Source organism: Lonchura striata, chromosome 5 (genome assembly GCF_046129695.1).
Source record: "Lonchura striata isolate bLonStr1 chromosome 5, bLonStr1.mat, whole genome shotgun sequence".
NCBI classification, from domain to species: domain Eukaryota; kingdom Metazoa; phylum Chordata; class Aves; order Passeriformes; family Estrildidae; genus Lonchura; species Lonchura striata.
This window is the reverse complement of record NC_134607.1, coordinates 18,801,440-18,829,161: the sequence shown is the minus strand read 5'-3', so window position 1 is coordinate 18,829,161 and position 27,722 is coordinate 18,801,440. Positions and strand designations below refer to the sequence as shown.

General features: G+C 40.1%; 1 protein-coding gene across 1 annotated transcript in view; it reads right to left on the bottom strand.

Annotated features, from left to right (window-relative positions):
- TBXAS1 (thromboxane A synthase 1) overlaps nucleotides 1–27,722 on the bottom strand; it is a 250,988-nt gene that overhangs the window by 124,963 nt on the left and 98,303 nt on the right. Inside the window, exon 5 of the mRNA XM_021536482.2 lies at nucleotides 10,812–10,908. Within this exon, the coding sequence (XP_021392157.2) occupies nucleotides 10,812–10,908 (97 nt within the window). The remainder of the gene's footprint in view (nucleotides 1–10,811; nucleotides 10,909–27,722) is intronic.

Below are 27,722 nucleotides of genomic sequence, written 5' to 3'. Positions count from 1 at the left end.
ACTGTTAAACACCTGTGATATTAAACTGAATAAGCTTCCCAAAAAATATTCTCACAGCAAATGTCCAAAGAAGTAGGCTAAGTTGAATTTCCCTTTTGAAAAAAAAAACAAAACAACAAGTCAACAGAAATCAAAGGTCAGGACCAGCAAAGACCAGCAAAAACTGCATTTGCACTCCACCTACTCATAACACAGTTAGCTAAGGGCAGGATTAGATAAGGAAGCAATAATGTATTTAAACAAGAAAAAATATTAATCAGACTTAATATTTCACAAATTTTATCTAACAGAAAAACATGTTTTTTAAACAAGGAACAGAGCCCTAGGAATAGATAGTCCTTTCCTGACTGTAAGTGTTGTTTCCCTTCGATGTTATTATTCAGTATTTAAAAAAAAGTGCTGCAAACCCAGTAAATAAATAGCCAATGCAGGTTTGATGAAAGATTGGTTCAGAAGACTGCTTTTGGCCTGAATAGAAAGATATGCTTTCATCCTGTTTTGACTATACTCATACATTTACCTAACATAATTGGATGTAGTTAATATTGCAGGAGCCTTCAAGCAGCGCACATTTCCCTCATTAGTGGGTTTAAAGCCTTAATGATATCTCCTGTGCTGCAGAAAAGCCCAATGTAGGCTTCAAAAGTGATTGGCAAGTTTCAACAGGAGAAAAAACTGGGGGAAGGGAAGCAAATTCTAGTAATACCCTGATCTTGTCCTCTTCAGTTGTTTAGAAAAGGAAATCTTGCAGAACAATTGAATAAAGAAGAAAACAGAGGTGAGAATAAACAAGCCAAAACAGATAATTTCAAAAGCTGACCTCACAGTAATTCAAATATGTGAAAGGAACGGGGAGTGGGCAAAAAGAGGGAGTGACACTGCAACACATAGACACACACATAGTTGGTCGTATACTAACTCCTCATGGCACAAACAATGCATATGCACTTCATCTTGTCAAATCAGCATTTTCATGCACCTGCAGCAAAATCACCTTTTTGTAGTTTCATTATGCAGTATTTCCCACCCTCCGCCACCCCACCCTTTCAAATCTCAACAGTTTGGCAGGGAAGCCTTGCATTTAGGAAACAGAATGTCACAGTATACCATTAACTAAGCACATGCAAAGGGTTTGGGGGTTTTTTTGTTTGTTTGTTTTGTTGGGTTTTTTATTGACTAATTTTGACCATTTTCCAGGAACAGAAATTTCACAGGCTGATTTAGCTTCAAAAGAAGCGTAATTATGTACAGCTGTATTCAGTATTTCTTGACTGCCTTGAACAAGCAGTGAAAGGGAGATTTGCACACATTATCAGGCACTATCATTAGTGCTGTAAAGTACGTAATCCATCTGGTGTTGTGGTGTCTACCTAGGAGCAGGTATTGAACCACCGATGGCTGCAGTGTATCAGCAGAAAGGGAGAGCATTAAGAAGTAACAAAGCAACAGAGCAACCCAAGTCACTTCTTGATGCTGGATTGTTCTTGAGTTTGTGTTCTCCCATGGTTTTGTAAAGCATTTTTATGTGTACAAGCATGGAGAGTGGAGAATTAAAAATGTAAATTTCATCATGTGCTTTTGCTGTCTTCACAGGGGAAGAGGTAGCAGGATACCATGGTGATGGCAGCACTGCAGCCCATTAATAAACCAGAGAAAGACTCAGGGATGCATTCAAATACTTCGAACCATGCTGAAAAAGAAATCATTTCATAAATAACTCCTGTGAAAAATAATATGACTCTGCATTTCACCATCAGCTGCAGTCTCAATGTGCTGACTCATTGTTTCTCCATGGGGGTGCAAGGAAAGAGGAAACTTTTTTTTAAGACTTCTAGCTTCCTTACAGTCAACTGCATTGCTTTTATATTGCCTAGGTTTATGGCCCATAGCATTGGAAAACAGACAACCCATGCCTGGAAAAAAGAAAAAGTGGAAAGTTTTAATTTTGTATTTCATCTGTGTGTAACCGATCTGTTTCCACCATCACCGCCCGCCCTTCACACAGGAGGAATCAGTTTTATTTGCAATCTTACCTGGAAACATGAAAATGATTACTGTTTGTTTACTCAATTAGAGATTCATAACTCTTAAGAAAACAAATTTGTATGATCTACCTAGACAACAATATGTTAGCCAGTAAAAATACCAGCCTCACTGGAAGTGTGGCTTTCTCCGAACCCAGCTACAGTCTGGCACCACTGCTGGGGAATAGGCTGAGAGCTTCCTCTAGCCACAGCAACACAGGAAACCTTCCTCAAACAGCAAACTGCCTAAGTCTCCACTCAATGTAAATACATTGTCTGTTAGAGGGTATCTTCAAGTCAGTCAACAAGATCATTCTCAAATTAATTGGACTTTACTACAGTCAGTGTTTAAAGATTGACTTAAGCTGTAGAGCTGTTCTGTGGCACTCCAGCCTACTGTTATTTACAACTTCCTAAACTTTCACAAGTCTTTATTGAATATTCAAATGTTTGAGAAGAGACTGTATTCACCATCTTTTCTATGAGAGGTAAAGAGAAAACAACATCTTCCATTTAAGGGAATATCCCAGTTCCAGACAGAATTAACATATTTATGTAAATACACAGTCATGGCCCACTGAATTAAATGAGAAGTAAGAACGTGAATAGATGTAAGCAAATGCTGACATCTTTTTATGAATTGTGAAGTTGTGGTTTAGGAGTGTTTCTCCCCAATTCTGTGCCCCCACTGAGATTCCCCAAACCATGCTGCCACCTTCCTGGTCCCCTGCTTTCCCCTCTCTCTTTCCCTGAAGCAGGATGCAGATGGGAACTGGAGGCAGAAAAGGTAAAAATCATGGGTTGAGAGAGAGTAATTTACTGGAAACAGCAGTGAGATAAGAAAATGAACAGTAACAGCAACAATACCAGTGAGAGGGTACAAGAAAAGAAAGGATTCACATGGAAGCATCCCGAAAATAGACAATACTGGATGGTTCCTTCCACCACGTTTATTTGACCAGAAGGAACCCCTTCTCCCCAGAAGAGAGTACCTTTCCCCCACCCCTGGCAATGGTGTGGCATAGAATAACCTCAGGGTCCTGACCATGCCCCCTGCCAGCTACTCAAAAAACTTAACCCTGTCCTGGCCAGAACCAGGACAAGAGGTCAGCAGAAGCAGGTGCCAGGTGTTCTAAAGGTAATGACAAATGAGTTATCCCACAGGACACAGGTTTCATTTGGTTTCCTGTTCTAAATTGGAATCACAAATAAAAATAACAAATTTGAGATGACGACCCTCAAATACACTCAATTAAATCTGATAAAGCACTTTTCATTAAAACTTTTTAATCTGCATTTCTGAAGCTTCTTTTAAGAACAAACATAAAACCCTTCCACCACAATCATTTGAATGAACAGATAAACCAAATCCCAACCCATTGCCATCAGTCCTGAAGCACTAACATTCACTAATGATACACTTCAGCTGGAAATTCCCAACATACTCTTTTACATTTATTAAGGTGACAAAGCACTTCCTAAATGGTTTGCCCTTGTGAACACAGGAATTCTGTAGCAAGGCTAAAACCTGAGCTCAGAGCTCCTAAATCCTGACCTAGAGCCCTAATCACAAAACCAGACCTCATCTCAACTGGGATTCAGAGTATCAGGTGGCTCACAGAACACAGTCTACTAATACATCAGTCCTTTCTTTAAGGGTAACTGAAGCCAAAGTCTGATTAATTTTACAGTCAATAGCAGTGATCATTTGATAACATTAGTTTTGTGCTATTAGCTTCAGCATATGGGGAATAAGGGACAATTTGTTGTGCATGCATAAAAAGACACAGTGTGAAAGAAATGACCCTCTAAATATTTATTATTTTAATTTTCAAGTGTCTACTGCAAGCATATGCACTTCTACTTTAAAACATTTAAACAAAACTGAATTTAATTGTTCAGAAAAATTAACCTGAAAGCTCTCAAAGCAAAAAAGGGAAAGAAAAAAGGAAATACAGAATTAAAAGTGGTTTTATGAGGTATAGAAGGCAGTAAAATAGTTACATATACATTGAACAAGCTAGAAAGGTATTCTAGTATATCTAGAAGACAGCCATGGAGACACACTTGGGAAAGAAAGCAGATGTTAGGGTTGTTTACCCTCAGTGCTCCTACGCCATCAGGTCAAAACAAGGATAAGAGCCCTTGCTCAGCTTGCTGGCACTGGAAAACCATTCAGGCATCTGGGCTCACATGGCTGTACAACAGTACCCACAAATATGCAGTCAAACAAATCAATATTAAATAGAAAAGTGACATACAACCAAATTCATTTCCTGCTAACATGATTCCCTTTCTATACTGATGCTGTACCAGACAAAATTTCAAACCAGCTATAATGTAGAAGCTGTACAAAACTGGTAGGCAAAAAAAAGTAAATCTTAATAAATTCACTGCTTGGACACCTTTTCACTTATCCGTCCAAGGCGTAGAATGATTTTTGGAAGCACCAAATATTCTCAGCTCAGTGAGACCAAGGCTTACTGCACATGTGGCAGGATTGATGCTTGGATTTGTCCTACAAGGCCAGGGAGGGAGGGAAGAACATCACAGCTCTGTATCACAAACAACTGGATATTCAAGGCACAGCCTGCCATCAGGCATGATGACTTTACTGCATCAGGAACTGAAATGCCACCATGCCATGCACAAAGAGGCATATTTTGTGACATTTCCATAATAAGATGTGGCACAATTGATGTCTACAGAGACATGGAATAGAGACTCAGCCTCTCATCAAATCAAAAGGAGATCCTGAATCAATATATGTGCATCTGTATGCATCCATAAATACACACAGATATGTATTCAAGCTCACATGCAGACATAGCAACTAATCATGGGACACGCTGGCTCCAGAGGTGTTATGCCAGTCACCTTCCATGTCCTATATTAACCAAACAAAAAACAAATGAAACAGAATGAAGGAGGAGAAAATAAAAAAAAAAAAAAATCTGAACAGAGTGAAGCAATGAAAAAATGTAAAGCACAATCCTTCTCTCTGCAGCCACAAAACTCAGCATGTATTCAAAATTAAATATCACAATCAAAGTAATCAAACCATTCGCACACACCAGATCATCACTTGTGTACTAAGCCATCCCACTGAATGGTCATTTTAAAGTAAGGAAAAATGAAGATCTCATTGTGTATATATATATATATATATATATATGTGTATATATATATATACATATATATATATATCTGCCATGTTTTCTCATTTGTTTGAATAATTTTCCAAGTACTGACTTGCCTGCTGTCACACTGTGTCACTGGTGCTCCAAACCCTGTGCCCATGCAAATGTAAGCTTCCAGCAAAGTTCATTCATCATCTGTTTACAAACTGAGTTCATTGAACTTTACAACAATAATTTCTAAGTAAACAAAGAAATTCGCATGAAAGGATGACGATGGCATTGACACAACCAGAAATAATCCTAGGAAGTTTAACTTGAAGAAAAGAAACATTTCTAAACCAAACAGCCAAAGGGTACAGGGTCAAGGCAGCATGCATATGTGTCTTTTGACAACACTGTAGAACTCTTCATCCCTTAACTATTTCTACATTACATGCCTCCAAATGAGTATGTTGGTGGGTTCATTTTTCAAAATAAACTGTATTTGTGAGAGAGATGGAAGAAACAGCCCAGTCCATAAGCTGGATAAGACTCAGGGTTTGGACACACAACTGAATTATCACTGTTTATTGAAAGTCAGCACACCAGTGGGGCTGATGCCTGTTCTCTGAAAGTCAAGGCAGAAGGCTACAAGAAAGATCTTGCACAGGACATGCAAATGATTCTTTACTTGCAGAAGGTGAAGAACACAGATGTGCACCTCCAGTTCCTGAGCAGAGCTATTTGAGGCCAGTTGTAACATCCCAGTCCTGCTCTGGAGACACTTCATCATTATCAGTCAGTTAAAATATGTTGATTTCTGCTGACTGAGGTCCTGACCCAAAATTCACAGAAGTACAGGATGGCTGAGGGACCTCTGGAGGGCATCTTGTATCAAATTTAGATAGATCTTTTGATACAGTAATATACAGTTTTCTTTCCTCTAGCAAGAGACCAGAAAGAACAGCCAGTTCAGGGATATGTCAGGAATCCTGGACCACAACTGAACAAAATGCAGAATATAGGTTCCTTCCTACTTGGTGGTTGCATTTTATTTAATGCTCTAGATAAGCCTAAACTTTATAGGTTTACCAAAATATGGATGATGATGATGAAACAGCTTAATGTAACAGACAAATTATTAATGTGAAAAGAATAATCATATCTTATGTGGATCAACTCAAAGATGAAGAGGAAAAAAAAGAGACAAGCAAAAAGAAAAGAAGCTCAAGCAACTCAATTTTCCTTCAAAAGGGATACAAGGATTTTGTATCACATTCTATTCCTGGTACTTTTTTATTCTTATTTTTATCACCTCATTGTTGTTTGCTGTTAATCCCTTCTTATTTGTACCACTGTAGCAGCAAACTTCTGATGAGAAAATGATGATATTTTCTTACAGCAACTGGAATTGGTGTAGATTTTTGAATTTAAAAGTGTCACTCTCCTCCAGCTGGTTGGCAGGTAGATTTAAGGATTTGGTCTGAATTAACCACTAGTTTCCACTTGTGATAGCCACATGAATCCTGGCAGAGCAGCAACTCCTGGCAAGCTTAGCCAGTACCTACCTTTGCCTTGGGGCTCACTGAATGCACATTTCTAGGAAATATTTTTACAGCCATCTGAATTATTTTAATTATGTACCAGGTAATGTTTCTCTCCACATTGTTCCATCTTAACATCCTGTCCCTACATTTTTAAAAGTGCACTTTAATGATTCTCAAGTCTTAATTGAAAAACAAATTTTCAATGTAGAATTAAAAACAATCTGAAAACAGATTATGTATCATTATCCCACCTGGAAGAATGCAACAAACATCATAATCCTATCACACTTGCAACACAGTAATGAAGTTAAAAATGGTCTTAGTGCTGTTAAAAGGAAGCTTCTATTCAAGAGACAACACAGTAGTAAGAAAAAGGTATCATTTACTCCAGCACAGCCCTGCCTAAATGCTGGCTGAGGTTTCCATGGTTAACCTAAATTAAAATTAATTCCATATTTTTTGACAGAAGGTATATAAAGTAATTTTCATATTTTCTTCTTCAACCATAATTAAAAACATGAGGAAAAGGCTTCATATGCCTCAAGTATGAAGGTATATTACAGCAGACATTTTTGGTTTTGAATGGCTCTAACGCTTATGTTAATTGAGACTAAATTAAATGGGAAAGCAGAGTGTCATTATTGCCTTCCTGTGATTATACAGTTAACAATATATATACCCTTTGCCTACAAGGCAGTAACAGCCTGTGTGCTAGACTTGGTTGCTTGCTCTAAAAGGAAGTGAACCTTAATGCAGATTTGATCTGCAGTCATCAAACACTTCTTTTGCAAGAATTATTAACCAGTAATTCAGAAACAAGAGAAGATTGTGGGGGAATATAAAAGACTTTTTGTAGCAATTTTCAAAAGACAGCCATAGTAAAGATGTGAAACATACAGTATCAAAGGGAAACATAAAATGAAGAGTAATTTAGCTTGTGTTCACATGCAAGATCTACTTTGTCTATATAGTGAGTGAGCAGGCAGGTTCAATGTGTGAGAAGAGCACAAATGGTATGGGTCTATCAGGATGCAGAAACATGACACAACATGCTTCCAAAAGAATCCTCTCAGCAGATTAAAACCATTCTCATTCCATAAAGGCCTTCTTATGACTTCCCAGAAGGGAGTCCACAAGTGCACAATCCCAGATGAAGGTCATCCTGCTTATGAGCACTCAAAGGCATGACATCACATTACAGACAGCTTTAAAAAAAGCTGTCAGAATTCAATGATTCATCATCTTACTGGCTTCTACTAATAAATACACTGTTTTCAGCCCTTCACATGTTTGATTTCCCATTGTTTCTTAATCAAATATGTATATATTTTACAATTAATTAAAAAAGCAGAAATTTAAACATGTAATATAAGTTTTTCTATACTTCGCTTTTAGAATTAGTCCTGAATATCCTGAAACTCGCTGACAATTTGTTAACATACAATTTCTACAACTGCTACAGAGAGAATAATCTCTCTTCGAGGCATTCTAGGTTAGATAAATCACATTTCACTCTGGTGGATGAAGTACAAATCTTGATTTTGGAAATACACCTGGGGAGGCCGGAAAAGAAAAGCACAAGTGTGTTTTCCTAAGACCTGTTCAAACCTTATGGTCTCACCTGCTTTCCCATCCTCTCAGCCTAGAAGACTGATACTTTAAAAAGTAAACTTAAAAAAAAGGCTTTGGGTTGAAATAATAGGCATGTGCCATGTCTGGACTGGAATATATTGGCCTAGCTTTGTGAACAGCACTGACTCCAAAGTCAGTTTTATAATCACTCTTCACTGGGGAAAGAATTCATAAAATAAAGCTGGGGGATCTTTTTAGCATTTTGAATTCTCCACTAGCAAATAGAAGGCTTCACTCAAAGTAGAGGAGCTTGCTTTGACTAATTTTAAAATATACAAACAGAAGCAACCCTATTAAAAGTCTTAAAATGACATTTATTCAGTCAATGTGATAAGAAAGAATTCTATTACTTAGAAAGTGCTTTTCTCACTCTCACCTTTCAATCATTATTTGCATACAACCCAAATCACATCTGAATAAATTCCACTGGCCTTCCTTATGTACCATCCAGCATTATTTATATTCATGTAGGATTACTAGTGTACAGAATAACCAAATGCTTCCCCAAGAGAGCTGACTGCAAATTACAGAGGAGACAGCTTCCTGTGGGAAAACTCCAGAGGAGGAAAGATCCTCAGGTTAGATGTGGAAAGACGCAGAAATAGAAGGCTGCTTACCTTCAATAAGTGAAAAGCAATGGCTGGAAGAGGAGAGAACAAAGTGCAAAGTGAGAAATTATCAAAGATTGTGGCTATGTGAGAAGACCATAGAACAAGCAGATGAGAGCATGTAAGATTAAGGAAGTTAATTTGATTTAGACTCATGGGCATTAAGCAAGACAGAAATAGCAACGCTGCATGGGGGGGAAACTGCTAATTTTGCTAAAGGGAGGGGTAGGAGTTAAATTTTCTCATCTGACAGGCTTTCTGGTTAATGACAGGGATGTCACTCCATCTATATCTCAGTTCCTCATCAATAAGGCAGGATGTTATACAGAAAAGCCACAAATGATTCAGGGGACAGTCAAGTGATAAGGGCACTATGTGAACCTGCAGAGACAGCTCTACCTAACAGATCCCTAATGAAGAGCAAGAAAAGGAGAGAGAAGGAGAGAGGGCCTACAGTGACACAACCTACCTGAATTTTAGAGAGGAGCACAGATGTTACAGACAGACTGTGACAGATGGATGCACAACCACAAGAAAAAGAGAGAAACCTCTGAACAAAAAAAGGCCTGGAGAGGAAGAAAAATTTCACCAACTAGGAAGTGTGACAATATAGAGAAGGATAGATCCAAATGACCAGGCTGACTAAAGTTAAGAGCAGAACAAATCTCTGAGTGTCTCCTCAAAGGAAAGCTTTCTAATTTCAGAAGAGCATTACTTGATCACCAGCTACTGCTAGGTGTAGTGGGCACAGTCTATTATTACCAAACATAAAGAAAAAAAGCATGGGAAAGTTACAGACAGGAAGAAATAGGGTTCCTGCTTGGGGTGGAAGAAGGGAAGGGATGGAAAATTTCTTCAAGTATAGAGAAAATGGGGAAAAGCCACATGTCACATATAACAACTTCAGCCTAAGAAGTCTAAAAATATATTCTTCCTTTCAAGTGTGAGCTATGGGCAGAATGGGGGGCAGCTGATACCAGAAGTTATTAAGTAAGATATAGGCAGTCACAAGGTGAAACTCATGTACCAAAAGAAGCAAGCAAAGGTGATGAGCAGTTTGCAAACAGACTGACTGGTTGCAGAGAGGATCAGAGGGACAGAGGAGACAGCTGATCAGAGAAAAAAATGTTTCCCAAGGGCACAAAAAGCCCTCCTGAACACATGGGAGTTTGTTTGAGCAGGTTTGAGTATACAAAGGGTCCAGAGGGAAGCTGGGAATGGATGGGACCGAAGCAGCACACAGTGGCAGTATTTCCTTGTAAAATGGTGAGCAATGCTAGTCATTCACCCTCATTATTCCTTCTAACCACCTCCTGAAAATGAGCTTCCCAAGGTGAGTGTAATCAAGAGCATATGTACAAATTCTTGCTAACTCAAACTTCCTTCTTTGCTATTTACTATTTTCAGGTATGACTAATATACAATAGCTGTGGGAGGCATGTCCTGGTCCCAAGCAGACTGCTCCTGCCCTGTGAAGTCTAAAAGCACCAAACAGATCATGTGTGGGAGAAAGCAAATAATAACATCTCCATGTTACAGACTGAGAACTGAGGAAGAGAGCTAGTAAGTGATTTTCTAAAGATTTCAAAGGAAGTCAGTGGTAAGACTGGATATGGAAACCCTCTCTTCAATAACCACCTGGTGCTTCAGTCACAAGGACAATGTGTCTCTTCTAAGGACACTCCTTTTCATCCTCAGAGTGTTCTGGTAACAAGAATCTTTGACTGAATGTTTATATTGAGTGTATATAGCTTAAGGTCTTATTGAACCATGTTGTAATTTTGCCTCTATTTCCAACTTCCTTGTAGCCACTTTTGGTCTGAGCTGAAATTAGCAGTGCTACCAACTCCATCCACAAAGCCAACTTTTATATGTACTTACAGCTCTGTTGGTGAAGTTACTAAAATCTGCCACTAAGATTTGCTTGATCATCTCTGGTGAGGAAACCACCACAAACATCTGGCGACCAATGTAATACCTAGAAAGAAAAAAAGAATCATTTTAGCAGATGGTGACCACAGAGAACTATCTCATTCCCTAAAATATCTCTTTTTGCCTGAATATACATGCAATGAACAAATATCACAGAAAATGTATTTCCTTGGGTAAAGCAGTATCTTTCCAGCCCTCACAACTGTTAAATAAGGATGCATGGACCTGGAATTTAAAGGAAACAGCTTAAAATCTTTTACTGATTAATCATTACTCAGCCAACATTTTAACAGAAAGGTTTACATACTCTATGCTCATTCTGAATTCTGTGCAAAGTGCTGTAGTATCACTAAACCAAACTGTAGAGGAGCAAAACATTAGAAGCCAACTGAAATAATCATGAAAGTCCTACAAAATTGCATTTCTTAACATCAGCCACATGAAATGTCTTTTCATGGCTAAGCCCTACCCCTAATGAGTCCCCCCAGTGTGACTGTAGTAAAGCACATTTCCACCACTTCTATTAGCATTGGAACTGAGTGCATCTCAGACTCTGCATTGCCAAGGACAAACCTTACATTACATTAATAGGGAGGGGGAAAAAAGTCTAAGGGAATTAGTAAAATTTCAGAATAATAGGTGATAGGGGTGTCTCTGCCTGTACACCCTTTATCCTCCCTGCTCCCATTTCAGTATGACCTTGTGGAGCCAGGTTCTGCCCTTCTGGGCCTTCACACCATTGTGGATGCTGCAGAGTCACTGGGACCTGTCCCAACCCTACAACTTCTAGGGGTGCAGAGCTCCCTTTCCAGCAGCATTCCTTCCAAGGCACACAGGCACTCGATGGTTGGCTGCTCTGCTGGGGGAGGAAGAAGCATGACCAACAAGTAGAGGTCACTTGCAGTCCCTACCTACCTCTGTTGATCACTGGACCAGAAAAATCTATTCAGGCAGTGCTGTCTTTTCTCCAGCAGAAGAGAGGAAGAAGAGGATGGAGGCAGGCACAGGAGGGCCAGGCAGCTCACAGCAGAATGCAGGAGCAATACCACAGAAGTTGCAATACCACAGTAATATCCATGCCTAATCATTTTGGTATGATAGAGCTCAGTATTGAAATATTGCTTATCACCTGTCTACACTGCAACAACTGAATAGACAAGCAAACCCTGGACTGAATTAAATATAGTAACTAGGGGTTCCCATGGCAATGAAGCTGCAGCAGCCTGATTTCTTCAAGGGCAAACAAATTAGACAAATATCTTGATTCCAAAGCAAGGTTTCACAGTCCAATTTGACCACCCTACCACCAAAACTTGTAACAAAAAAATGGCAAAGAACACAATCCTTCCTTCAGGAAGGAAAACATAATCTTTTCTTCTTTTGTGGGTTTCCAGAGGGAACTTTTATTTCCCAAGTGCAACCCACAGACTCTACTGGAATATTAGACATGGGTGGTGTGGTCTATGGGGGAAAACCTTTTTCACCTCTCCCAGTTTGTTCAATCACAGCAAAAGTAGCTGTCTGTAATGGTCAAACTTTTATTTAGAATCTTCATAGGTGCATAAAAAAGAGTTGATGCCTCAGACTAAAAGAGAGTTTTGATCACAGACTTTAGCAGAAGAGGATAATGTCCTACATGCAACTTTTGTGTGTACTTTGTACAGTTTTTCTAGCATCAGAGAGGCAACTCAAACTCTCAAGACAAAGACATGTGCTGCTTTGAACCCACCCAGAATGACCAGCCACCAATACTGACCTCTCATGCTCACACCTGGCTTTTCTTTTTCTCTCTCCAAGTTAAGCAAGTTCCCTGTCACATTTACTGGTTAGTGACTGATGGTCCTGCAACAAACAGCTTTTCACAGGGACCAACTTCCTGACATCACATTCCAAATCTGAATCAGAAGCTGATTATGTCTACCCAGACAGCTTAATGCTGACCAGCAAGGGGCAATGTATGATACATCAGGAAAATATGTGTGTAAGAGAGGCACACTTTTAATTCATTTCAAACCTGGGGAATTGTAAAGCTCCAGCTCCTGTCCACTGGGATAACAGGATGCTACTCACAGCAGGAGTCTTATGTCACAGTCTGCTTTGTGCTTGAAAGCATTCAGGACTAAAAATTTGGGACAGGAGCATCTCCTACTCAAACTGCTTTTATGAGAAAGTGACTCACAAGCCAAGCTTATGCAAACAAAATCTATTCATCATCCTCCAACTCAGACCAGTCACCCAGTTCTGTTTCCACAGCTAAGCTCACTCTTTTTTATTTACTCTTCGCTAACTTTTTAGCTATAGGCACCTGCTTCTCCTTTCTTTATGCAGTTATAAATTAAGGCAGAGAAGGAAAAGAAGGGGTGGGGGAGAAATCCCCTACACCTAATAAATTGAAAATTCTAGGGGAAAAAAACAAACAACAAATTACTTAAGTTGATCTTTAAGCTAAGTTCTGCCCTTTTTTAAGGAATGATTGCTAAAAAGTACACACATTATTGGATCTCAACCAGCAAAAGCTCTCTTCCTGCCTTTTTTCCATTCTCCTGCTTTCTGCATACAATCTTTCTAGCCTTTTTTAGGACACAAAAAGATGAGGCTGTATATGGGCATACTCTGGAAGTCAAAACTCATAAGTCAAAAGCATTACTTCCATGGTCTTTCCCTGAAGTTAAGAAAAAAGGACAAATAGAACTAAGTGTGAAACAAGATTACATGAGCTATTGCATTCAGCAAACACAGGTTTGGAACCTGAAAAGCTGCCAGAAAGATGCTTAACTGAGTTTTAATATATTTTAAATCCTTTGCAGGATCAAGGCCTCAATCACAAAACAAGAGGCTATCTCCCAACTAGGTGTTTTGGGTTTTTTTCCCTTGTTTCAAAATAGCAAGTAAAAGATAAAATCCTCCTGAACAATAATCTATTCTTTCCAAGTAAATAACATATCCACCCCTGCCATGTAACTTAATTTTGATTCTGTATTACTGGATGAGGATATCACTAGTCTCCTGTAGATTTATATTTATTATTGAACAAAACCTGATATTCTTGTCAGATTTTAATAAATAAGTAATTGATAAAAACAAAAGCCTCTGGGCAAGTACATTGCAAATGGATTCATGAATAATTTAGTACAGTACTTTTTAATAACTTTTCCTAGGTTAATCTTTCCACAGGGCTCATTCACACATAGAAGTCCTACCTTTAGCTACAGTACCATTACACTGCTTGACCCAGCACTTTATAATATTTTCATCTAGGGCTTTTAGGGTGTAACGCAAATACTTGGAAATACCTGGCCTGCTCCTGCAGAGAAGCAAGAATTCATGCTTGTAGTATGACACCCTTGGGGTGATGCATCTCTGTCCACATGGAAATCAGTTGTAACACTACCACACCAGCAAAAATAAATTTTGTAACCCACACATGGAGACAAATTTTCCTGTGTAGACAAGGCATTGGTTAATTAAGTTATGCTGTTGAGGCAATTTCTATTATATTTCAGTTTAAACTGCAGCCCTCCAAAACAGCAAAAGAAATCTGCATTTTAGACCAGTAGCTTTAGCTCCATTGGAAGGTGAGGCAGGAAAGACCTGACACCAGTACATAAACAGCACAAGTACAGTGTGAGCTTCCTCCAGCAGCTGAAAATGTGGATGAGGAGCCATTGTCTCAGCAGGCTGCCAGTGCACAAGCCAGCAGCCTTGTGCTGCATCATGCCCAAAAAGACCAGGCAAAAGGGCTTTCACAAGCATTCAGCAGAGGGCATGGGTCTAATCCCAGAAGCTGTGAAAAAAGTAAAGACTGCCAAAGGGCTTCCAGGTCAAGGAGGTGGTTATATCACAGGGTATTGAACAAAATAAGCCAAACTTCATCAGAAGTGTTTCAATAACAAGAGGGTACAAACACCCTCCACACCCAGCTGCAGCAGTTTCACTCCTAAGAGCAGACAAGCGTCCCTCTTAAGGCAATTAATGGGACAGAGATGAGTACCTTGTGCTCAGGGTTCACCCAGGATGTTGCAGTTCTCTTTACAATGATTTAGTCATTCGCTAAACACATCTTTTCTTTTATCCACAAGAATAAACAGCAATCCAGCAATGATATCTGCAGGTTTGCTCATGTACCGCTGTGGCTTTCTGCAGAGATGTGGCCCAGATGTCTCAATCCCACCTAGTGCCTGCCACGGCCAGGGCCACAGAAGATAACCTATGGAGGCAAGAGATGCCTGCCAAGCCCAACTCTGAGCTGAAGTAGGAGTGATGAGACAAGGAGTACATTGGACTGCCCGGTCTCTCCTAAAACACTTCAGCCCATCATTTTCCTTCCCAATGTTTGACAGGGATTCCCCCCAGAATGCAGATTTTTGCTCTCAGATGACACAGAGGATTAATCAGCTACTTTTAATTTGAAAGACCAATTTAGCATCATGCTCCCAAGATCATCCCGGCCACACTGCATGGTCATCTGCTGCCAACAGCATCTCCAAGCTCCTGAGCCATGGCCTTGCTCTCTGAGCAAAGCTCACAGTAATGTTGCCTTGCTGCACAGGAGAAGGTGGAGAGTACATACAATACCTTATGGCAAAGGGCCATATGTTTTTGTACAACATCCATGTGGGAAACACCTGCAACCCTTTCACCTTGTTTACAGTGCTGCTGTCAATTCACAGAAGACTTTGATCTTCCTATCTATTATCAGCCCCATTTATTATAACCACATAAATCATAAAACATATATATGCTGTTAGGCAATAAGCAAGGCTTTGTTTTCTATGCCGTGGTCTGGTAAAGTACACAAAGATCACCTGTAGAGCCATATGAAAATAGAATATTTTATTATCACTATTTTCTTCAGGGAAGAGCAAAGAACAAAGAAAAAACAATGCAGTGGGGGGAGAAGGAGAGACAAAGACACAGAGATACAGTGGGAAAAGGCTGATTTCCTTAGGCAATTTTTCCTCAAAAGAAGTTCCTCGATCACTCTCCCTCTTTTGTTTAAAGACACCCTTTCATTGCATTACAGAAATGTAAAAACAAATAGCACAATGCTTGCTTAAAAGAGGCCTGAAGTCCTGACTTACTGATTTAATTATTTCAGAGACCAGCAAATTGATTTGTCATAGCACTATCCCCTCGCAGTGCTCAAAGCCAATTCAGATGTGGTAGGACTAAGCAATATATAATGAACAGCTGCAAAACCCAAACACAATCTGCACAGAAGGGGTTAGTTTGGGCTGAGAAAAGGAAAGGAGTGGGACAAATTTGTGAAGTATCACGAGTATTATTTGTGTTATATTAGCAGTTAAAGGTCTCCAAGAGCCCCACATCCTAATTTGACAGGAGATATTCATACACAGAAATCTTATTCTAGGCCTGTTATTTACAACTTAAATAACCTGAAGTGACAGTGAGGAAAATAACATCTTCCATTTTCCATCTGAGGAACTGGGAGACTGTCAGGTATGGAGGAGATGGGAATTGCCAGCAATCACCTTTTTTTTTCCTGTTGATACCCTGTGGGAACAGAGCTTCTCAGCTGCTACGTACACCTGGAAATCACATGCCAGCTATCTTTGGGAAGACTGGGAACTAACTCCTGGGTCATTTGTTCTGCATCCTAAGCTGTGACTCTAGTTGGCAAGGTGCTTCCCTGGACTACCTTTACAAAGCCCTCACAAGTTGAGTATCTCCAGATTAGAGAACCATGAAACATCCATTAACACTTAAAAGAAGAAAAACAACAACAACAAAAAACCACCCTAAAAACACAACACCCTAGAAACAGGTGAAATTACTGCACATGAAAATGAAGCCCCAGTAGCACTGAGAAGTCTCAGGCACAAAGAAAAGTTTCAAAGCACAGCTCTACCAACACACACACACACACCTCATCCAGGGACTAATCCAACCCATTGTATAAATTCATGACAAGAAGAGACATGGCCACACTCATTTCTATTTAAGAATAAATTGTTCCTCGTTTCCTTTTTCAATGAACTACATTTCTTTCCATGTTATGAAAGCTTTAAAAGAAGCACATAGGACTATTAGTTTATTTCCTGGGTGCATTAAAAATATCATGTAACACAAAATGCTTGCTCACACATACTTCCTGTGCTCTGCATGGTTATGCACCCAACTCTTTGTCCACACACCTGGGATTAAAAATGCTATCCTTCTACATACCAAGAACCTCTGTGCTATCTCAAACTCGACCTTGCCAGAAGGCCTCTGCCTTCTGACATGCTTAAGGAAGTATCAAAAAGAGGGAAGAAAATTCTGGGATTATTTATCTTCTCCCCACCACTAAAAGCACAGCTATTTTTAAAGGAGTTCCTCCTTTGTCAGGTGTAGAAGAGACTTGTGGTAGGAAAGTAATAAATTTAATGTTGACAACAAAGTGAAGGAGGGATGATTGAGGTCATTATAATGTACAGATTTGGTAGAATCTTTCAAGTAACTTATAGCAGGGTGCAAAGGAAATATGTTTCTGAGCATCTCTAACCCCAGGGTTTAGCAACTTGAGGGTGTCACACACATTTACTAATCCCTTCCCCCTTCCAAGTGAGCAGTGCAGGAGACACAGCCTCTGCATGGCTGTGTTAATTCATTCATGAAATGAAGTAGATGACATTTACCCACATATAAGAAATGACAAAGATTAAATTAAGCTCACAAAGTGTCACGAAGAGAAAAAAAAAAACTACCTCTGAATTATACAAGCATACTCGGCAATCTATATCCATTTGGTTTTTGGAGGCAATCTGAGTCCAGACCTAAGTGCAAATGCAGTAGCTCAAGCCTGTGTTTAGGGGTTGGGGAGAGAAGCAGTAAAAGGGATGGACAGGGATAGCAATTGTTTCTTTTCTCTGTTCAGGTGGTCTGCAGCAGAAGCTGGGTTCCAGGGCAGCACAGAGCCATGGGGTCGTGGGCTGTGCTCTTCCACAGCCAGGGAGCCACCACTTCTCAGCGGCAGGGGTTATTTTTATCCTGCCAACTGGGCTAAGATGATTACCACTGCTGCCGCCGCCGCTCCGCATGCTCGCATCACACCGCTAGCGCTGATTAGCTACATCAGTATTCCACTTCATTAATGCCAAATGAAAGCTGTAAATAAGGTACTGCTTTTACAGGATGCTACTGGAAATGAGAAGTACTGTGATATTAATAAGAAACCAGTCACCTCCTCCTGCGTGGGTGCGTGGTGCTACTGTGACCAGGTGACACGAAAGTCCTCACAGCTCTTCACCCTAGCAAGAATGCCAGAACAATGCTTCTAAATCTTTTCCCATGGTGCTTCCCACCAAGTTGGGCTGTATTAGTCTGTGTTTTGTTACTTCTGTTTAGACTGTGGTATTTTCACCAGAGCTTGTTTTGTCTGCGCTCGCTAAAGCGCGCTACGCCTGACTGACCTCATGTGATGGTGCAGCAGGCGTTTCCTGTGGGTTTCAGCGCATTTCTCTGCCTGGCCTTTCTGGGGCCTTTTGAGATGCAGCATGAGAACAGTCTCATCTTTTAGTCTTTGCACCTAATTCACTACTAAAGTACTCCTTTTCCATCAGGGGAAAACCATCAGGTTACTTTTTCCAGAACACTGGATTATTATTTCTAGGGAAGGCTACCAAGCTTTCTGTGTCGCCAAACTTTACTTGCTACTATGAACACAGTGTTCATTTGTATGGATTTGTATGAGCCTATTCTTTATACTCAACAATGCTACTTATTTTTACAGCAGAACAGAAAGAAAAAATTTACAAGATAGCTGAGGAGGGTAAACAGACAATGATACTTGGTCTAAACTAGGATAAAAATTTTTCCTTTTTTTTTTTTAATCTCCCCCCACCCCCCCACTTAAGGAAGGAATAGAGATCTGCTGAATGCTTATCCTGATTTCTAGTTAGGAGCTCTAAGCAGCTTCCTTTGACAGACAGGTAAGCAATTTCTGGGAAACAACAGGCAGCATTACCCTAGCAGAGCTAAAGCCATTTCATACAAGATAAATGGAGACAGAGCAGCACACTTGCAGAAGATGAAGGATATGACTGTGATACTACATCGAATAATATGGCTGAGAGAACATGTAGAGGAGGGGAATGCAATGCAGGGCTGCTTTCTAGCAAAGTCTGGGGAACCTATCTGAACACACATCCGTGGAGACAAGGAGGATCCTGTGTTCCAGAATACAGGGGAGCATGTGTGTATCACAGCGCAGGATCCAAGAAAAATTTGGGGACAGGAGACAAAAGGAGGAGAGCATATGTACGACCATACAGAGAAAATGAAATGGGAAGGTGGCCAAAGGATTTAAATATAATTTGTGATACTACAACATCACAAAATACAGCAGGCAATAAAGAAGGCTGATATAATAAAACAAGAAGTGCAATAAAGTTTATAGTCACACACCCATCACTAAACTTCATATAAGCAAACATTCCAGGGTGAATAAAACAAAACCTGTGTGATCTGACTGCTGCCTCTCAAAGTCTTTTTGACCATGCTGAAATTGAAGTTTGCATTATTTTTCCTGCCTAAGACCTGACATCAGGGTACACAGAAAAGCTATCCATAACTCTGCCTTTCTGCAAGTTTCATCTCATGTATGCTTTACTTATCATGGCCAGAACTCAAGTTGACTGGAGTTCTTCACTTCTCCAGTTTTGCTCAGCCATTTTAGCCCTGGAGGAAAGAAAAGGCTCTGAGAACACACCGAGTATCCCTATCTGCTGAAAAGACATGTTCTCATACGTATCTTCAAAAGCAGCATTCAGAACAAAGACATTCAAAATCAGTAGGCTGCTTCTGTTTGTTTTAATTCTGCACTTTATCTTTCATTTCTTTATGGGCAAGACAGCTCATCTGCCTCCTGTAAATAGGATCAGCAGTGGTGGACAAAACAATACTTTATTTTTGAATGTATCTGAAATAAACATGTACATAGTTCTCTTTCAGTCTACTCCTTCTTACTGGAATTTTGGTTTTAAATCAATGAGAGAGTTACATTATATTGTACACCATCCCTCTTAATACCTTTGCTCTGCTTATGTTAATGGAGATGCATGCATTTCTGAAATAATAATGTCTTGATATTAGACTATTTTAATTATTCAATAATAGATAGGATTCAATAGATAGGGTTTTTTTGCATCATGAACATAGCATGATGGAATGAGTAAGCAAATTGAATTTCATGTAACTACACATGCAATAGACCATCTTGAAGAATAAGAAGTGACACTTTGAATTGGTCATGGTTACTAGCCTGAAAATATCTGAAGTTCAAGCAACTGAAAGTGGGGTTTCATAAGTGGGAAGCCACGAGCCACTCATTCATTTGGTTTGTGTGCAATAAAGACACAGATCCCAGCCAACAATGGACAGCCTTACTCAGGGAAGGAAAGGCTTGTCAGACAAGCCATGAGAGGGACAGTCACTGGGACTCACTTTTCTTGCACAATCTGCCTAAAAAAATATGCCTAAACAAAGGAAAAAAGATAGTAACCACCTACTGAGCTCTTGGGAATGTACTTTTTTATGCTACAGCATACAAAATACACACATGAGAGATTATTTTTTTTACCTATAGCAGCATATACTTTTTCTATACATTCTAAAGATAAACACACACACAAGCCCATTTATTTTGTTAATGCATTATTAAATGTACACTAATAAAAGTAATTTCTCAATGCTTGATGCATTTATCATGAAACCACTAGCAGAATTCCTTACAATAAAAATGCTAGCAGTACACATGGCCAACCTAAATTATCTAGGGAAATGGCTAATATCTGACCATGCAGAAACATTAGAAAGCAGGGTTTTGTTATAGGATAGAAGAAGAAAAATAGATGTATTTTCTTACAGAAAAATTGCAATGATAAAATTATTTTTAATAGAACAATGCTACAGCTCCAGGAAATTTTCCTGAATCAATTCAATCTGTGTCGTGCTAGACTTTAAAAGCCCATTAAAAATAACTGTGATAAATTTCCCAACCTCTTTCAGAGCACCACACAGAAGACAAAGGAAACTGCAATTCAACAGAGATAGAATAGAAAGAAAATAACAGAAAAACCTGATAGCTTGTGTATCAGCAGTAACACCCTCACTAACAACAATGAGCAAATCTGTACCACAAAGGACAAGAAGAGCAGGAATGATGTGTACAGCTGACAATGGCACTCCAAAGTAATGACTTCCAGGAAAATCTGCTGTTACAAATGGACAACGCACTGCTGAGAAGTAGTTGAGTCACGGCTTTCATAACATGGCAAATTATTTCAGCCTAAGAATGAATGTACCAAACCCCAGGGTGTATATGGCTCTGCTAAGGCAACAGAGGGATTACATCCTACAAACAGCTAATATGCTCACGTGGTTTAAATTATTAAACCTTGCTGAAATCCATGCAGGTTGAGGGATTTTTTCCCCATATTTAATGCGTAGTCATAAGATATAGATCATGTTTCAAACTGTAATACTTGTGAGAGCACTGCCTAGTTGACCTATTTTCCATTTACCATTTTCTACATATCATCAGTTGTAGCAAACACACTTCCTTTGCTGCTCCCTTCTTTGTGGTGGGAGAAAGGGGGCAATTGCATAACAAACAGCACACACATCACTTTATAATGAAACAACCCAAATCCCTGGGGATGGAATAGTACATGTAGCCCTCTCCTCCACAGCCATATCATTTCACCTTCATTGGAGATTCCTGTTCACCTGCTCCTTCTAATGACCCCCAGCTAGAGCACAGCAAATCGCTCTGACACTGCTCTACACATGTGTGAGCTCTCTTCACAGCTGCACTAAACAGCTGTCCCAGGCCCACATCTGGCTGCCTGGGGACATGAGTGAGATGTAGACTCAAGAATTTCTCCTCTCTGCCTCAGTCACTGCTTGGCTGGAGACCACAGGATTCCCATGGACCTGCCTCATTTTTGAGTCCATGTTACCATTCTGCCTTACTATGCTACCCCTGAAACCCTCTGGGTCTCTGGAATCTGCTAGAGCAGTTTCCTAGAACCCTTGCCCCCAAACAGTTCAATGTACATGAAACACTAGTTATGATTAAGATTTCTGAGAACTGTTCTGAAAAAAACAGCATTTCTAATTGCTCAAAGTTTACTTAGAACATGGGAGAAAAACAGTAGATTTGAAGACAAACCAAATGTAAACACCTCATGTTCCTTCTAAATATAAATGTATTGGGCCAATTTCAAACAACTTGATCCTCATGCAATAACAGAGGTATAGCAGAGATACAACCTCCTGAATCTATTCATAACCCCTATAAACAAAGCAAAAAAAAAAAAAATACAAGCAGGAGGATGAACCATCATTGAAGTAAATATATTGATCTATCAAAAATGATTGAAGACTGACAATAAAAGGGTTATAAATTCTTAGAAGAAAGAGAAAGCAAAAAGCACAAAACCAACCCACTGAAAAACTCCCACCTACATTCAAGGGGAAAAATAGACTGGAACAATAAAACACAATGGCAGTGCCTGTACATCTTTGATAGCTGCCCCTCCCAAAAGCTGGAACAATCCTGCTATAAACCAAGGAAATGAAAATGTAAATGCATGAGCAATCGTCTGGCGGATTCAGATGCTTTGTGTCCTGTAGGCAAAGAAGGAAGGGGGGAAAGGTAGGAAAGCACAAGAAGGCACCACTTTTAATATCTGCAATTATTGATTATGCTCTTGTCACCTGAAGCCTTTTAAATCCAGCAGAGATCTTCCAGGACAGAGGCAAAGCTGCCTGCATGGCAGGGTCAGTACTGCCAGCAACATCCCTCGTCCTCTGACCTCAGTGTAATCCTCTGCTTCCACTCCTCTGGCAGCAGGGACAGCCTGTGGATTTCAGAGGTGCCAGCCTCTGAAAGTGAGAGTACAGCTGCCTGCAGAAATCCAATATCCAAAATGGTGAGCCCAGAAAAGGCAAAGACGGGGAAATACACTGAGTGCAATGCTCAGAGCAGTCCCATTGGTAGGCATAAACACAGTAGTGTATCAAAGGAGTCTGCTCCAAGGCTTACAAGTTGTGTTGTTGTTTAAATATTTTGCTAAGGAAATGAACAGGATGAAAATTACGGTACTTTTACAAACTTCTGTCCTTCACCACTGATGAAAATCCAACGCATTAGTTACAGGACAAAAGCAAATAAAATGCCACTGAGACAGGAGAAAATATGGGTCTGTAGTAAGAATAAGTTTAGGTATTTCAAATATTAATCTTCCCATTTTGTAATATACTTCTCTCTTTCAAAAATAAAAATTTAAATTATTTTAATGGAATTTAATATTTAAAAACTAATGCCTTTCCATGTAATGTTACATTACCATCTGACCTACTTTCACATTTGTCTCTGTACTGCACTTGGAGACCTACTTTCTCTGTCTCCTGCCCCAAACACAGCTTATTTCCTACTGGCCGAAATGGACAGTTGATGAATGTATAAAATTGTTAGGCTGCTTTGGTAACATTTTACTTTGGCCCTTCACAAAAGTATTTCATAAGATGTTCCATACAATAAAAGGTCCCAAAGAACCAAGATCCTTTCATAATGTCACTTTGAAAGACTCTTCAGCAAATCCCAAGTGTCCTTGCCAAGATCTTTTTTCAATAAAATAGATTCAAGCATTGACAGAAAAGCTTGGATTATTGCTGAGTGATAAAATGTCTGCTGCTAGACCTTACAGAGTCAGAACATTGCTCCCAACTCACTCCTTTTTCTGTAAACTACTTTAAAAGGTCTGGGTATGTCTTCAGATTTGCTGTACAAAACCTAATTTATACAGTAGGTACCATCATCCAAAAGCTCAAGTTATATAACATGAGAAAGACCTAAACATTTGGCCAAGATCTTCAAATAGTCATGACTCTATGCCTGTAATGAAGCTACGCTGAAGTAAACAACAGCTTGAAGGTCCAGACCACTATTTTCAGGCTTGTTTGCATGGGGCAGAGAGGAGATTCTGGGACAAGGCAAGATTTTAATCTTAATAAAGTTAGACTAGAAAAAACTCTTCTGGGAATGTACCCCAACAATTGCCAGAGGACATGGTCAGTCTTTTCCCTGATGTAGTCATTGTGTTTGCAGAACTGCAGTGTCTCTCTGCGAGGGAGCTTTCTTTGACATTACTACAGCTTTTTAATTATACTTGTAGAATTTTATTGGTATGACTAAAACAAATTCTCCTTCAAGACCAGCCTTCAGGTTTAGCCACTAAATTTACTGGAAGCAAAGAAAGATTCACAATCCCCAGGGTAATGGTGGCTCAGCTTATCCCATGTTCCCCAAGATAGGAAATAAAAAATGAACATAGTAACAGCTGAAAACAACTTCTTCCTGTGCAGTGGGGTATACTTTTGCCTATTGCTTGATGAAATCTGTGGTGGTGTGTCTTTTCTTTAATTTGATATTTGTTCAATATCTGTTCACCCCCCCCCTCCCCCCCATCCCTAATCTCCTCCTCTCCCCAGCTGTCAGTATTCCCTAGCTCTCCCCTATCCCCCTCCTCTCCAAGTTGTCAATCCTCCCTTTCCCTGCCCCTTTCCCTGGAACCTTCCCTGTCATTCCTCCTAGCTCCCTCCTCTGCTTCCAGAGCATTCCCTGTCTATTTAGTGAGGCTCGAAACCCTATTGCTTATTTTGTGTTATTCCACTCCCCTGCTTCTCCTGATAGGTTTGTGATATGTTAGTCCTGCCCTAAACTCCTCCTCTGCTATTCCCTTATTGGTTACTGTTCCTACACCCGTCTTCCTGAGTTCTTGTATAAAACCTTTGTTCCTCCTCCCAAGGGGGTCTTGGGGCTCACTGAATAAAACCATCCTGTTCACCCCCAAGGCCCGTGTCACCTCCATCTGTCCCTGCACCACCAACTGGGGCAGCAGAGCTTCACAGGGGGAGCGGCCCCCCTTTCTCTTCCCTCCCGCCCAGCACGGCACCGCTCGGGGTACTGCGGCGAGAGGAGCTGACCGCAATACAACAGAAATCAAAATCCAGTTCAGTGCCAGCAGGTCTGACATAAAGCAGACTCTTCAGGAAAAGAAAAGGGGTAGTCAAACAGAAAAAGAGGGTAATTTTAGGATGGTGCCAAATCAACAAAGAAAAAGATATTTTGTTCCCCTTTCTATTAATAAAATGTAGTAGACTAAAACTGATCCCCAGACTAATAAGGGAGAGGGAAAAACTAAAATCTATATAAGAAAAAAACAATAAAAATGTAATTAAGAGATTTATGGAATTACATAAAATCTTGGAATGATGTTAAAATTGTCAGTTCACGTTACTGTTTTCAATTCAACATGGATAAGAAAAATAGGGAGGAATAAAAAGCAGAGCATGGAGGAAAGATAGCATAGCGCTAAAGACAGCAGAGAGAAGTAAGAGAAAGAAAAACCCAGAGCAAATATTTAAGGGGTAAGGGGAGGAAGTATGAAAAACATAAACATAGAGCCTACAAGTCAAGGTCATGGATAGAAAAAACTAAAACCAGAACAAATCCCAACAAAGTGGTGGCCCCAATTGAACAAGAACATTGAAGGCACCGCTTGATAGGAAACAGCTCTGTAGATACCTGGCAAAGTGTAGTCATCCTCACAAAGGAAAATACTAACTACTATTTTTAAGAAACTAAGTAATAGACATCCCAAATCCATTCCTGTGCAATGTTATGTTAGCCTACGGGGCAGAGGCCCCTCTAAGGGCTCCCCAGCATGGGCAGAGAGGGTCTAGGCAGCACCTGCATCCTGGGGCTCCTGGCTGGTGGCGTGAGAAAGGGCCAGGGCTGTGGATGCTCCAGCCTGTGCCAGGCTTGCAGCAACAGGCACATACAAGAGGCTGCTGATTTGCAGTTTCTGCTCTGGATCCTTCTCCAGACCCAGTGTGGGATCTGTGGAAAAGGGAAATCCCTTTTGCTCAGTGCTTCTCATAGCACAGTCACAATACAGTAACAAGCTGCTTTTGGATTTATTTGGGCTGCCAGAAAGAAGGGGAAACTGGCATTAAGGAGTGACCTGGAGAGGCAGTAATTTGACTCTCCTGTGAAATGACCAAGGCAGGCAGGAGAACTGAGCATTAAAATTGATCTGCTTCAAAGGCTGCCAAGAAAGGGGACACACGCACATGCACACAGAGAGACAGGTTGGGAGGCATGATGCATTTCCCTCCCTCTACATACAGTGTGAGGAGAAATTATTCAAGAAATGCACTTAAAAATTACAATGCATGACACTGGGAACACCAATTCATAATCAGAAACATAGTGAGTGAAGTCAGAGACCATTAATTGCTACTGAACATTGCATATTGCATGTATCTGCCTTAGGTTTGCATCAATACTTCTGGAGTGCTGTAAGAAATTCTAATGAAAGCATTTAATATGCACAGCAAAATACACAACATTGCTATTTTCCCATACTTTCTAGGATTGGTATATTGAAATAATGCCTCAGATTTTTCAGTCTTTTAGAAGCTCTCTTCACCTGCTTCTTTCCAAATGGTGGGAAGGGATGGGGGGGAAATTACAAGCTGGATTTTACAACTTGTTAAAAAGTTTAACAAATACAGGCTCCAGTAGATAATGAAGGTAGCAGAGCAATGTGAAATTGTGTCTATGGAACTAAATTTTGTAACTCAGAATATTTCCTCCCCCTTCCTTGAATGAGGATGACACATTGTGGTATGCAGGTGTAATATGATAAGAAGAAGCAATCTGTTCAGCAGTTTCATTCCCCTTAAAACTATAATTTTAACCATTAATTAGCAAAGAAGCAGGCAGCAGAGATCAAAGATCACCTGTGCTGTATATTAGCTGTAAAACACTCCTCAGGTAGCACATTTTAAAAAGAAGCTTTACTTTTCAAATAATCCTAGGATGAAGCTCACAAGGACTATGCTTCAACAGCTAAATGCTACACAGTACCAGCATGCAAGGAACCAAAAAGGAACACTTCTGCAGGAGAAAATGGAGGTGAAATATTCTCCTAGCCAAGGCTGCTATATGCACACACACAGAAGCAGACCAAGATTTAATCAGGTTCCTCAGATACTTAAATATGGTACAAGAGCCTACTTCTGCTTCCATTGTCAGTCTTAAGAGCTGACACAGTTTTGGCCAGTCTCTCAGAGCTGTTCCATGTCTGGCCGAATCTGTCAGTGAAGCCATACCAGGCAGGAGATGTTCCCCTACACAAACAGCCATTTGCTGGAGCTACAATCACTGCAGTTTGCACACACCATGAGCACAGAAACAAGCATCAGAAATGTGGTACAGGTGACAGGCAGTGTCCTTTGTTGCCTTGCCAAGAGCACATAAAATGCTGTCTGCCTCATATGGTTGGATTTCACACTCTCTTTCCAGAGGTGTAAAAGATTACATCAGTTCTTTGACTTACATTGGCTTAAACAGCTGCAGTAGAATCACAGAGGGATTGGATGGAGGAAACTTGGGAAAAAAGCACAACAGTGAGCACATGCATGCAGCTCAGCCACCCCAGGGCAACATTTGGAGCCTCAGAGAGGAGTGGGAGAGCTTTGCACACAGAAGAGACTACCACTTGGTCTCAATCCAAATGGCTTTGTCTGCACTGAGGGCTGGAACTCTGATTTTTTTATAATCTTTTGAGTTCTGTCTATGAATATATAGAACACAAATGTCCCTGGACCTTCCTGGGGCAGCCAGAGGCTACAGTACCAAATCAAGAACCATCACAGAGTACAAAAGCTCAAGCTCCATGGTTCTCAAGGGAGGTCACAGTCCACACAGCAGATTTTTCCATAGCAGTGAGGTGCTCATTGATAAATACCTTTGACATTACTAGTACACTAGGTATCAATTTCCCA